The sequence below is a fragment of the Erpetoichthys calabaricus genome, chromosome 13 (assembly GCF_900747795.2).
Source record: "Erpetoichthys calabaricus chromosome 13, fErpCal1.3, whole genome shotgun sequence".
NCBI lineage: Eukaryota > Metazoa > Chordata > Cladistia > Polypteriformes > Polypteridae > Erpetoichthys > Erpetoichthys calabaricus.
In genome coordinates, this window is record NC_041406.2 from 136,106,553 (window position 1) to 136,120,403 (window position 13,851).

Consider the following 13,851-nt stretch of genomic DNA (forward strand, 5'->3'; position numbering starts at 1 on the left):
TTTAAACCCTGTAAACACAATTAGGCACACGTGAGTATAACTCAAAGTGCCCCCATGTTTAATATATGCTTTAATGCATTTCATCATGAAAATGATATCAAGTATACATCTTGGATGATAAACTGGACTGGACTGCCAATACTGATTCTCTGTGCAAGAGAGGACAGAGCCGGCTATGCTTCCTTAGAAGACTGGCATCCTTCAACATCTGCAATAAGATGCTGCAGATGTTCTATCAGACGGTTTTGGTGAGTGCCCTCTTCTACGCGGTGGTGTGCTGGGGAGGCAGCATTAAGAAGAAGGATGCCTCATGCCTGGACAAACTGGTGAGGAAAGCAGGCTCTATTGTAGGCATGGAGCTGGACAGTTTGACATCTGTGGCGGAGCGACAGGCACTGAGCAGGCTCCTATCAATTATGGAGAATCCACACTATCTATCTATCTATCTATCTATCTATCTATCTATCTATCTATCTATCTATCTATCTATCTATCTATCTATCTATCTATCTATCTATCTATCTATCTATCTATCTATCTATCTATCTATTGTGGACGAAAAAGGCACACTGGAAAGCAGACAGATAATATTTTCTCAATTCATTTTATTTATTCATTCGGAGTCGCAGTAAGTAGAGATTCAAAAGAGTATAACTTATTGCCGCAAAGCTCAATTGAACCCTGATCAAAAGCCAGGAGGGGTTTTTTATACTTCAGCATCTCATGATTAATAAGACAGAAAGAACATCCTTATCAAAACAGTAAAGTTAAACAATATGTCTGTTGAGCTAAGCATTATCTGTGTTTTCAAAGCTGAGCACAGGAGAGACGCCTTTGCATAAACTTCATGTACAGTTCTGCAGCCTTGTGACCTTGTCCCTGAAACATTCACTCTGAGAAAGGGAAAAACAAGAAACAGCTTACATTTTATTCATCTGGACACTATTCCTCCTGAACCCTGGAATAACATATTTTTGTTAGTTCATAAGCCAAAGCGTTTCTCACTGGCAAGTTACAAAATAGTTATTATAAAGATTCTAATTTACTAAACACACAAAATACATGGTGCTGAGGAGAACATTCTTCTTCTACACTATCTATCTATCTATCTATCTATCTATCTATCTATCTATCTATCTATCTATATCTATCTATCTATCTATCTATCTATCTATCTATCTATCTATCTATCTATCTATCTATCTATCTAGTATTCTAAAATGTTCAGAGAGCTGTAATACCTTGAATGTAATGTATTCTGTGTGGCAATTAGTGCCTATGTGCTCCTGTCTGTGAAAGAGAAAGCCCATTTGAGAAGCACATAGTGGTTCACATACATAGAAGACATAGAATGCAAAGCATTTAACGTGCTACTTTAGTTATGATGGGATTTGGGAAACTCTAGTAAATTAAGCATTAATTTTAAGATGAAGTTTACAACGTTCTACTTTAATGACAAACTATGAGATTAAAGTGGAAATTTAGAGATTAAAGTCGACATTTTGACCTTTTATTTTCTTCTCTGTACCCTTTTTTTTCTGTTCTCTGTGCCCTAATATGCTTCCGTATGACACTCAGACGGTAGGCTACGACTCGCATTTTCATGTGGACTTTGACATCTGACCACTTCTTTTTTATTTTGGGCACTGTGCGAATTTCTGAACTTAAACTTTTGAGTTTCATTTCATCAAGTTCCTTTTATTTTTCATACCGTGCCTAAGCCAGCAAAAAGTATATTTTTCCTTGCCTCAGCTTCACTGAGTAAGACCTGTGCTTTGCTTCTGGTGAAATTATTCTTTTTATACGTGCTTTTGCCATTGTCTTTGAGGAAAGCACTCAACTGAAAGGGCTATTTATATTGATTTACATATTCAAATATGCAAAATTATGGGAGGAGTCGGGGTGGGTGGCAGGTGCGTTTCATGCTGACAGGAATTTAAGGAGTGGAAATGCGTGGAAGTTGGGTTATGCACAGTTTTTAGCATCTGAATTTTTTTGTGCATACGCACATTTCCACTTTTTTCCATATGCCATGTTTTAGTGTGAATTCTATGCATGGAGTTATACATGAGACCCCATGTCTCCTGCATAATGAACATTACTCTGAAAAAATATTGGCCGATTTCTGCAAAGGTGTTCACAAGGCCATTTGTTATCACACTTTAATACAACCTAAAATTAAATGTTTTTCCACCTAGTGGAACCCCAACCCTCTATTTGTTTCTCCTGTTCTCTTCTTTTATAACTTTCTGTGTTCCTGCATATTTTCAGAATATTAGAACATCAGAAACATTTTGACATGAACAGGCCATTCAGCCCAACAAACATTGTAAATCCATCCACGTAATTCCTCCAAAATAAGATCAAGTCGTGTTTTGAATGTCCCTAAAGTCATAATGTCTACCACACTATTTAGTAACCTACTTTATAAATCTGTAGTTGTCTATGTGAAGAAAAACTTCCTAACAGTTCTGTGAAATTTACCCTTAACAAGTTTCCAACTCTACCCCTGTGTTCTTGTTGAACTCATTTTAAAGTAATAGTCTTGATTCATTGTAATAATTTATTTCATAATTATATACACTTCAATCATGTCACCTCTAAATCTCTATTTGCTGAAAATGAAATAGTTCAACTCCTTTAATCTTTTATAATAACTCATACCATTGCAGTCCTGGAATCAGCCTAGTCATTCTTCTCTGGATTTTTTCTAGTGCTGCTATGTTTTAAATATAGTCAGGAGACCAAAACTGCAGTACTCTAGGAGCGGCCTAACTAGTCTTTTATAAAGCGTATGCATAACCTTCTGTATTTTTATACAGTATGCATTCTCTGTTCTTTCATCAAAAGGATAAGACAAAATTTTTAATTGGATTAATTTAGAATGCAAAAGGCCACAGGCTGAAAAGGCAACTCTGCAAATGTCTAAAGCAGAGGGTGGCATTGCATTACCTTACTTCCAGCTTTAGTACTGAGTCACAAATATTTGCACTTTGAAAGTAAAGAAGGAATCAGAAGGCAATGAAATTGCACCTGCATGGCTAAAAATGGAGAGACAATCTTATTCAAATTCTTCTTTGTATGCTTTATAACACTTGAAAATTATATTGTCTTTTCTAGGGTGCTAAAATTATTTACTAAAACAATCTTTAATAACTTCAGACCAAAGTCATATCCAACATTCAAGGTTAAATACAAGTAACACTTCACATTTTGTTAAAAATCATTTTATTTTTAACTTGTACAACCACATTGGCAAAATATTTTATTAGGAGTTATGGACCTTTGTTTATATATTCCCTTTAGGATTTGAATATTTTAATAGTTGCAGAAGGTCAAAAGACAAACCATGTAAAAAAATATACTGTATATAATGCATATATACATACGAATGACAGTAGTTTGCAATCAGAAATACTTACTCTGCCTATAATATGTACAAGATACAGCCAATTGGGCCTCAGGTATTGGGTGACATCAGGACTTTTACAAATTTTTATTTGAATTTTACTTTTTTCAGTCATCTATCCATGTTCTAGCACTGCATGTCCGTAGGAAGCAAGAGAGAACAGAAAAAAAATATCTTGGCAGTATTAAACTCAAGGTAGAAATTAGCCCTAGGATGTTTCCATTAAAAGCATTCAATCCTTTACAGGATTGGTGATTTAGTTATAATTGAGAGATGAGCAATTTCATTGGATGTACAGTATGCTCTAAATGGGTTAAGAAAAAAAAATTAGGGGTGTAATTACAGGTAAAGTTTATAATCAGCAGAGGTGGCATTACTATAGCATCAGAATAGAAAAGTTTACTAAACCTTAATCCTAATAAATTACAAGTGGCCTTCAAGATCATGACATTGTCCTTGGAGAACCTCACTTCTGACTTGGAGTGGAACAGAATAGGTGTGGAAGCTGGGAGCTGTGCAATTCGAGTTTTAGAGTTATGGGAAATGGTCATTTCAATTGCTTCTGCAATATACGTGGACTGGTCATAACACTATGTCAAAGAAACAGTTGCTCATACACATTCAAGTGCACCTGGGACTACAGCAGGGTCAAAGTTTACTGAGTGATATTGAAACAGAGTCAGAATGAACCCAAAGAAAGATCTTAGCAGTAGTGGCACCTGCAATTAATTGCAGTGTTTTGTACCTGAAAGGTAAAAGTGAGAAAAGCAATCAAGATAAAGAAGGTGACCTTTAATGTTCTGTTATGATGAAGGTCCCTAGATGTAAAAGAGAAATACCAGAAGTCTAAAAAGGTGGCACCTACAAGAGTGTCTGATAAAATTATGTAAGAAGAATACTAGTGAAGCTGAGGATATCCTAGATGTGGTGGTCACATCTAGGTAAAAGTAGGCAGTGGTTGAAGGTGAGTTTGAGTCTCTTTTTCTGTCTGACATTACTATAGTCATACTGTATGACAGGTGAGCATACAGAAGAAGCACTGCAATTGAGCATAGTGCTTAAAACGTATATACAAACTGTCAAAACTTAACCAGTGTGCAGTTTTGGATGTTGTTCTCTAACATTTTAGGGATTCTCCTTTGAATGTCTCATAATCCTTTGTTTTTGTCTTTACCCTTGTAATTAGTTCTTGTTCTAATTCCTGTTCCATTATTAGTATTTATTTCTCTTATATAATGTGTATCCTATTAGTTATAACTTAAGTAAACTGTGGAGACCACACTGTACTGGCTGTTCCAACAAATGGTATCAAGTAGTTATTCTAGGCAGAAGATCACACCTTCAGAGGACACTTTAATGTCTGCAATCATACTCCAAATCATAAGTACTTATTTTTCTGCACCATATGTTGCAATTAAATATATTGACTATTCCAATCATGTAAACAGTAAAAGTGTTTCTCCAAATCCACAAGGCATCCATAAGTTCATGCTTAAATGATGAGACATGGCTCCTTTCACTGTATTCTTCTTGTCCTGTATTTCTCTTTTACGTGGATATGAAAACTGTGGTATTGAATACTATGTGGATTTTTTTTTATTGGTAAAAGAATTAATACAAGAATACTTATGATATGAAAATGAAAATACATGTACCTAAGAAAGAAAAGAAAGGAAACATTCTGTTTATATAATTAAATACTTTTACATTAGGTAAATTTAATAAAATTCAGGATCAACTAGGCAATTTTATATAGTAATAGCATTTTGGTGCTGTTTCTAGCCCTACTACCTCATAGATGAAACCAGGTTTCAACATACTATATACAGTATCTGTGTATATACTACTTCTATGTATAAATTTTAACTATTTTTAATTGGTCACATATACAAGTAAGAATTAATAAGTATGTGTTATAAGTACTGTATGTCTTTATATGTCAAGAGGAAATGTCAGGACAGTTCCAAGGCTAGAGTTCAGTTAACTTCTCTTGAAACACTGTATTGTTACACACTTTTTCACTATTCCAACTCTTAACACCTGGATGTACTGTATAATGTAGGAGTCAAGAATATATATTTTGTTACTTGGAATCTGTAAAAATGCATATTACATGATAATTACAAAATAACAAAAAAGTAGGATAGGAAGCAGGCTTACTTGTAGTACATTATAGTTGGCTCCATCGCCAGAAGGATAAAGGGCATAACAGTATAACTAACAGCAAACTGAGTGAATACCCATGTCATTATATCATACATTGTTTTCATCATCTGGGAGACAAGAAAATGATGCCTTATATTGTTTCGAACCTGCAATAAAAAATATTAATTGGGGTAATAATGTAAGTAAAAAAAATACATAATAAAATATAATTTCTAAAATTAGAAATTGCAAGTAATTTTAATTGATCTAAAACCATGCCATACAAGGTGAACTTTATCACATGCCAATGAACTGTGGCCAGCTTCATTAATAAAATAGATTTACATAAACAAAAGTAAAACATAAACTAGAACACACAAACTGTGTATTTGTGTGTTTTTTATGAAACAACATTATTGTGTTTATTTTGTTTATATCTGAGTGAAGTATGCTTCCAGGTTAGCCTGCAGTTGTGTCAGGTTGAATTAAAAGCATTGAGACACGATGTACCGTTATCATAGATAGATAGATAGATAGATAGAGATAGATAGATAGATAGAGATAGTAGATAGATAGATAGATAGATAGATAGATAGATAGATAGATAGATAGATAGATAGATAGATAGATAGATAGATAGATAGATAGATGTGAAAAGCACTTTTTGGTGCTGTTTCAATTTGTCTCCCAAAAACTGCAACGCAGACCAAAATAGATAGATAATTTATTTAGTCCCAAGGGGAAATTAAAATTTTACAGAAACTCAAAAAATATATCACTCCACATGTTTAAAGTAAATCATATTGAGCAAGGATGCGTTATGCTCTGGTTTTAACTAAGAGAAGACTATCTTGTGTGACCGTTTGCTTCACTTTTCCTGTGTGAAGTGCCAAATGGCCCAATATCTAACAGTGTATGTATTCTAAGTGACTACTCTGGCTTTTGACTCTAAATTGTTATCTCACTCCTACACTTCTGTGAAAGGCTCAGTATTATATTTGATGCAAATTTACATTGCAACAATAAGCATGAGTATTCCAAATTACCACATCATAATCCAAATGCAAATCCAGGTAGTTATAACTGTAAATTGCAAAGGACCAAAACTGACATGAGTGTAGTGTTGGTGGCACCCAGTGCAAGGACACTACCACAACACCCTTGCGCCTACCCTGTCTCAAGTACAAAAGAATGTCAGTTTTCTAATTGGTAAAAAGGGTCCGTGTTAAGTATAGTTGACTATATAAACTAGCACAGCAAAACACCTGTTTCTTAAAGCAGGCATACAATGATAAGTTTGTCTGCTTTGATCACAGTATGTCTTTATTCATCGGAAATTGTAGCCCTTACATCCATCTTTCTTTGTGCTTCTTATTTCTTCTGTTCATCAGACATTCCAGCACATTTTTGAACACTAGGTGACATTAAACCCAAGCATGGATGCCTGATTATATATATATATAATATATCTATATATATATATCATATATATATATATATATGGTTGAAATAGTTTTACTGTCAAATAATGCAAAGAGTACGCAACACGTGTTTCGCCCTAATTCTTGGCTCATCAGGCGTACACACGCTACTGCACTCCCTCTTGGGAATCGAACCTCGGACATCAGCGCTAGAGGCGAAGCCCCTAACATTGCGCCACGGCATGTGGTTCGTTTATTTGACAGCATGTAGATTGGGGTAATTACATTCACGGCATTCGTAGTCTGAATCACAATCTGATTGTATGGGTGGTTTACCTACCAGGTAACGCTTGTGGTTGGTCAGCAAGTCAGCTAACATCCTCCACGATGCCCTCAGTTGTGAGAAGCAGATCATAGAATGGGTTGAAATAGTTTACTGTCAAATAATGCAAACAGTACGCGACACGTGTTTCGCCCTAATTCTGGGCTCATCAGGCGTACACACGCTACTGCACTCCCTCTCGGGAATCGAACCTCGGAGGTCAGTGCTAGAGGCGACGCCCCTAACGCTGTGCCACGGCGTGTGGTTCATTTATTTGACAGCATGTAGATCGGGGTAATTACATTCACGGCATTCGTAGTCTGAATCACAATCTGATTGTATGGGTGGTTACCTACCAGGAGATTGTGATTCAGACTATGAATGCCGTGAATGTATATATATATATATATATATATATATATATACACACACACACACACACACACAGAGAGAGAGAGAGAGAGAGAGAGAGAGAGAGAGAGATTAGTAAGCCCAAACTGTAATATTATTTTACAAATGGCATAATGGTTCTACTGTATTTATTTTTAATGATATTAAGTAAGAAAAAAAGTACTTGAAATGATTGGAAATGAGATTTGGGTTGGGTCAAGTAAATATGGGGAACAACTGAATGGTACATCTGTTTCAATTTTTTATTTTCAAATTGACATCTTCCAATATTTTATTATTTCATTAATTCCTTGAATGTCATATATATAAAATAACTGGTAACATGCAAGTTTAGGTACTAAAAAAGTATGTATTACTCATATACTGTTACTGTTGTGAGATATGGCCAGCCATTCATCCTGGCCAATACCCCCAGGCTGCTAGATGGTGCCCTCCTTGCAGCATGGAGGTGCCCCGAATGTCAGCAGGGAATTATGGACAACGGAGTTTTTATGCACAGCCCTGCTGGCTACCATGGGGACCGCCAGGAGTTGCTGCAGGAAGGCGTAAGGACTTGTATGTTCCCTATAACCCGGAAGTGCATCATAGTCACAGCGACAGAGGGAATGACGTACTTCTGGGATGAAGAAAAGGAGAAGTTTTACCTGACCCGGAAGTGATAGAAAGTCACATGGACTGAGGGACAGAAAAACTTCCGGGTCACAGATTATAAAGGATTATGGGAAGTCCCAGATGGACGAGCTGAGTTGAGAGGCAGGGTGACTAAGCGTCTGGGAGTGGAGGATTGTGATTTGGTTATTGGATTTGTAATTATTGTTTTATTGAGTATTTGGAGTGGAGGGTGCTTTGTACACATTTATTATTATAATAAAGTCATTTTGGACTTTTATCTGGTGTCTGACGTATTGTCCGAGGGTTCAAGGGAGCGACAGCGCCCCTATCTGTCACACTGTATACAACAAAACTTTATACAAAGACTTTGTTTGGTCTTAATAACTCTTATAAAACATCTATAAGGTAGTTCTTTATCCCTGCAATTTGACCTACTTAAAAACAACAAAAAAAATAGACTTTGGATTGGTCAGAGATGGCTTAAATGATACATATTTCTCTTGCTATTGCATGTTTCAGTACAAGATCTGTGAATCATCTCTCCATCCATCCATTATCCAACCGGCTATATCCTAACTACAGGGTCACGGGGGTCTGCTGGAGCCAATCCCAGCCAACACACTTCACTTCTGCCTGGAAACACTTGGTTTCACTTCTGCCTGGAAAACTACATTTAGACCAGTGACAAGGGGGCTCCGCCCCCTGCTCGCTTCGCTTGCCTCCCCCCGGCGTTGGGTATCCTGAAATACATCAGTCGAGCTCGTTCGTTTTGGAGCCGTGCCCGCATTGCCTGCGGCATTTCAGACGCGCGTTGTAGGCGCCTCCGTTCATTGAGTTTATCCAGGCGGCCTCGTGTTTGTATATCCGTCAGTCGAGCTCATTCACTTTGAACCCGTGCCTGCTTTGCTTCCGCAGTTTACAGACGCACGTTATAGGCGCATGCGTTCATTGATCGTATACAGGTGGGTCGCGTTCAGCGTTTTGTACGATCCCAAGCAGCACATTATTCCTAACTTCAAATTCGCAGTAGTGCCACTCACAATATGGCGGTGACGCCTGCGCCTTCCGTATTATGTTGGGTTCTACCATGCTGTGTAGATGCCTTTGCCTTTCATACTTTCCCGTGCCTTCCGACGCGCGATGTAGGCGCCTGCACCTTCCGGGTCTGCCTCTGCTGTGTGGTGTGGACGTTTAACTGTCGTTTTCCTCTGCTTTCATATTCTGTATCTTGCTGTGCATGTGTTTCGTGCCTAGGTTTTTTTGAAGCTGTTGAATTTCAGTTTTCATTATCTGTAACCTGCTGTCCATGTGTTTGGCCCCGTTCTTTAACCTCTTTATGACGTTTTACTTTGTTTTCTACTCTGTCGTTTATTTCTGACCTTGCTTTATTCTGCTTTTGTTTCAATGACACCTGGTCCGTGGTGATTATATTCTTCCTTTGTCGAGTAATAATTTCCATTTGTTTGCGATACTGTGATCTTTACTGTATTATCAATAATGCATCACTGTAATGTGATCCACCTATGCTGTATAGTTTGGACGTGTGAGGATGACGTACGTTTAATACAGAGCGTCTGCCCGTGTTACTCTGGGGCCCCCCACTGTTAATACGGAGCTCCTTCCGTACTATTATGCGGTGCATTGTGGACCACTGCGGACTCCGTAGTGTGTCCCATTTCACTTTGTAGCTCGGTCAGTCGAGCTGTTTCTTTTTGGAGCCGTGCCTGCCTGGTTTGCGGCATGTCAGACGGTTCGTAGTCTCTCCCGTTTCGCTCTGGGGCGGAGGGGTTTTGTGTGGCGCCTGCGCACGTTCGTAGTCTCTCCCGTTTCACCCTGGGGAGGGGGGCTATGTGTGGCGCCTGCGCACTATGTCTCCTGCATCCACGGGCATGTCCCTGTGTCCATATCCGGTTTACCATTCTCGGTTAGTAATATGGATATTACTTGTTGTTCTCTTGTTGAGCTGCACAATGCTCTGAACATTCTACTGTCTAGAATGCTGAACATTCTGGGTATCTCTGGCACTGCCCTCCAGTGGTTTAAGTCCTATTTGGCTAATAGGCAAGAGTTTGTTAGTCTTGGCAACAGCGTCCAGCTCAGCGCCAATCACACGAAGAGTTCATCAGGGCTCTGTCCTCGGTCCTCTGCTTTTCTGTGTCCTATATGCTTCCCCCTTGGCCATATTATTTATAGCTTTGGACTGGTTTATCAATTTTTTTTTTGCAGACAATAATCCACTCTATTTCAATATTAAATGCAAAACTTCATCAAGGCTCTCTCATCTCACAACTTTCCTCAGTGAAATTAAAACCTGGATGGAGCAGAAATCTTTAAAATTAAACTGCAAACGAAACTGAACTCCTGCAAAATTGGCACTAAAGTGCAACTTAAGAAAAGTAGCTCCTTTTCAGTCCATCTTGATGGTGATCTCTTCAGAGCTTCTTTCTAATTAATGTAAGGAATCTTGGGATCATTTTTGATTTCTTCTTCTTATTCCACCCACACAAACCACATTAACAAACTTTCACCTCCATGACATTTCATGTGTTTGCTCCTTCCTCTCCTTTTCTAATGCTGAGAAAACTTGTCCATGCTTTTATCACATCCTGCATCAATTATTGTAACTCCTACTGGCAGTGTCCCTTCTAATCTTTTACAGTATTATAGCTCCAGATGATTCAAAACTCGGCTACAAGAGTCCTTACACGAACCAGCAGCAGCAAGCACATAACGCCCATCCTGCTTCACCTTCCCTGGCTTCCTTTGTCTTACAGAATTGAATATAAAATTATATTATTAACCTACAAAGCTTTAAATGGCCTTTCACCGGACTGCATCAGTGACTTTCTCCATCACTATGCTCCTATTCGCCTACTAAGGTCCTCTGATTCTTGGCAATCTTGTTGTGCCCCACATTAACCTAGACTCTGTGGGTGACAGGGTCTTTAGCTGTATAGCACCCAGACTTTGGAATGACCTCCCCCAAATTAATTAGATCAGTCTGACTCAATTCATACCTTTAAAAAAGAAATTAAAACTCATCTGCTCAGGGAGGCTTTTAACTTAACCTAACATTCTGCCCCTTCTTTCAGTTTACCTCTCTGTCCAGATGCTCAGGATAATTTGTGTGTGTGTGTGTGTGTTACATCACAAATGATGTTATTTATTCAGGCTTTTCTTTTAGTATTGAATTTAGTATTTTACTCTGGTTTATTGTCTTTTATTCTATTTTAATGCTTTGTATCTCCTGTATTTATCTATTTTAGTGTTCTATGCAGAAATACAGTATTTGATCCTAATGTTACATATACCCTGCTGTTTAACTAAGCGCCTTGAGCACGGGAAAGGCACTACATAATAATAATACATTATTACATAATAATGTACATTATAATGTACATAATAAATAAACATTTCATTTATTATTATTGCTGTTGCTGGGTACTAACGGGTTAATCACCTTCTCACTTTAAAGGATCTGACTGATTAGTTGGCAAGTGTGATTAATTGGTAATTCATTATGTACTCAAATTGTATACAGATATTAAAGCTGCAAAGAGCACCTTTTGTACTAATTTATAGCTTATATTATAATTTAATATTTAAATTTAAACATTGACCTAATAAATAATAACAATAATAATAATTATATTATTATCATTATTATTGTGTGGTCCAAAAAGTGTGGTTAGTGTGTTTTTTGTGATTTACCTACGGTGACAGAGTCACCAGGAAAAGCCCAAATAAACAATGATGTTGAAAATTATGAGTGGGTCAGTTACCTAATTGATTTCCAAAACAGATTACCAGCTACTTTAGTTACAAAGGGTTTCAGGAAACATTCGTTAATTAATGAAAAATCTTAAGTTCAAGATAGTGAAGTGCTTAGCGTTCACTTTACTTCATGGATTACTTGTGTTCTTTTTTGTGCATTTTATTTACTCTATTATTTTGATATCCATTGCACACCCAATCTACCTGGAAAGGGGTCTCACTCTCTGAATTTTTTCCCTACAAGGCTTTTTTTAGGGGGTTTTATCTTGTCTTCTTACGGAGTCACGGCTATGGAGCTGCCAAAAACAGGACCTGTTAAAGCCCATTGAGGTATTCCATGAGTGATTTTGGGCTATACAAGAAATAAACTGTTGTTGTTGTTGTTACAAAAGTTTCAAGAAACACACCCCAGATTATCCTAGCCCTAATTTAATCTTTCCTGAATAAAAAAATATATATAAATTTTAAAAATAAACAGTCAAACATTACAGGTGTATTTCTAATGAACAAATTAGCACACATATTGTGGTATATGTAGTATAGCATAAGCACAAATTAATTTCATTTTTTGTTCTGAACTGTGATTTTCTTCATTAGTAAGTAATTTATTTTAACACATGAATTTATTCAAACTTACTGCTCTAGCGGCCATAGTAATTGGAATTGCTGTAATAAATGTGAAATAATATCCTGGATATACTCCATGCCAAACAGCAGAAAGCACAAAGGTTAAAGCTGTAGGGTAGTATGGTGCTCGGTCATAGCATATTCTGGAAAAAAATAAGGAATTAAAATAGCTTGTTAATACAAAAATTATGTTATCCATGTAGAAAAATACATGTATATGCTATTAATAATATTATTACAGTTATCAAACCTACACAATCCAGTTTAGTAATGTTTGTTGCCACTGCCTATTCACAAGGTTTTTTCCCATGTTTGAAGGATGAGTGTGTTTGGCTAATTAGTCATATCAAAGAGTGCCTGAGAAAATGTGAGGTCGTCTGTTCAAAAGCTGAAATTGAACCAAAACTGGACCTTTCAAAACAATAATGAGCCAAAGCACACTAGCAAATCCACCAGGGAATGGCTCAAAAAGAGAAATGGAGGGTTATGGACTGGCTTAGTCAACTCCGTGATTTGAATACCATTGAAATGTTGTGGGGATACTTGAAACAGGCAGTACATGCAAGAAAACCAACTAACATCTTGCAACTGAAGTTTGCATGGAGGACTAGTCAAAAATTTCACTCAGTCGAGGTCAGAGACTCATATGTAAAATGCCAAGTCAAGAATGACAAGAAGTGATTTCTACTTAAAGGGGCTATAGAACCTTCTGACGTCAAGGGTTTACTTTCTTTTTCCAACGCAAGATGAATGGGTAATTGGCAAAGTTAAGTGCACAGTAAGTCTCCATTTACAATGGCTTTACCTCACAAGAGTGGCTCTTTACTTATTTACCTTTTTAAAACAACATGGATAAGCTGTTTTTTCAGTAAGAGTGTGTAATCTCAAGACTCAGATCAATACTGGAAAACATTTTTGGTTTGAAAAAACAGATTCATTCAGTAAATTTTAAGACTGTTGCATTCATCTAAGGACCAATGTAACATTTAACTTTACTGTAAGCAGCAGAAGCAGAAAAGGGGTTTTTAAAATTTATTTAAATTCCTCACTTTAAAACACAATTTCATGGTACTAAAAATAATATATAATATACCATGATTGTAAATAAATAACTTTGGGTTAGCCAACAC

At 37.0% G+C, this 13,851-nt stretch overlaps 1 protein-coding gene across 5 annotated transcripts in view; it reads right to left on the reverse strand.

The window, feature by feature from the left end:
- Positions 1-3,211: 3,211 nt before the first annotated feature.
- The window catches only part of mboat1 (membrane bound O-acyltransferase domain containing 1), a 182,523-nt gene continuing 171,883 nt past the window's right edge, over positions 3,212-13,851 (reverse strand). For 2 of the 5 annotated variants that reach the window (XM_051935504.1, XM_028817644.2), the window contains 3 exons: positions 12,732-12,864; positions 5,570-5,721; positions 3,212-5,064 (listed from right to left, as the gene is read on the reverse strand). In XM_051935504.1, coding sequence (XP_051791464.1) covers positions 4,926-5,064; positions 5,570-5,721; positions 12,732-12,864 — 424 coding nt within the window. In that variant the 3' untranslated portion in view covers positions 3,212-4,925. Of the gene's footprint in view, positions 5,065-5,569; positions 5,722-12,036; positions 12,447-12,731; positions 12,865-13,851 lie in introns of those variants that run through there. The other 3 variants (XR_007936554.1, XM_051935506.1, XM_051935505.1) reach the window with 3 other exon arrangements.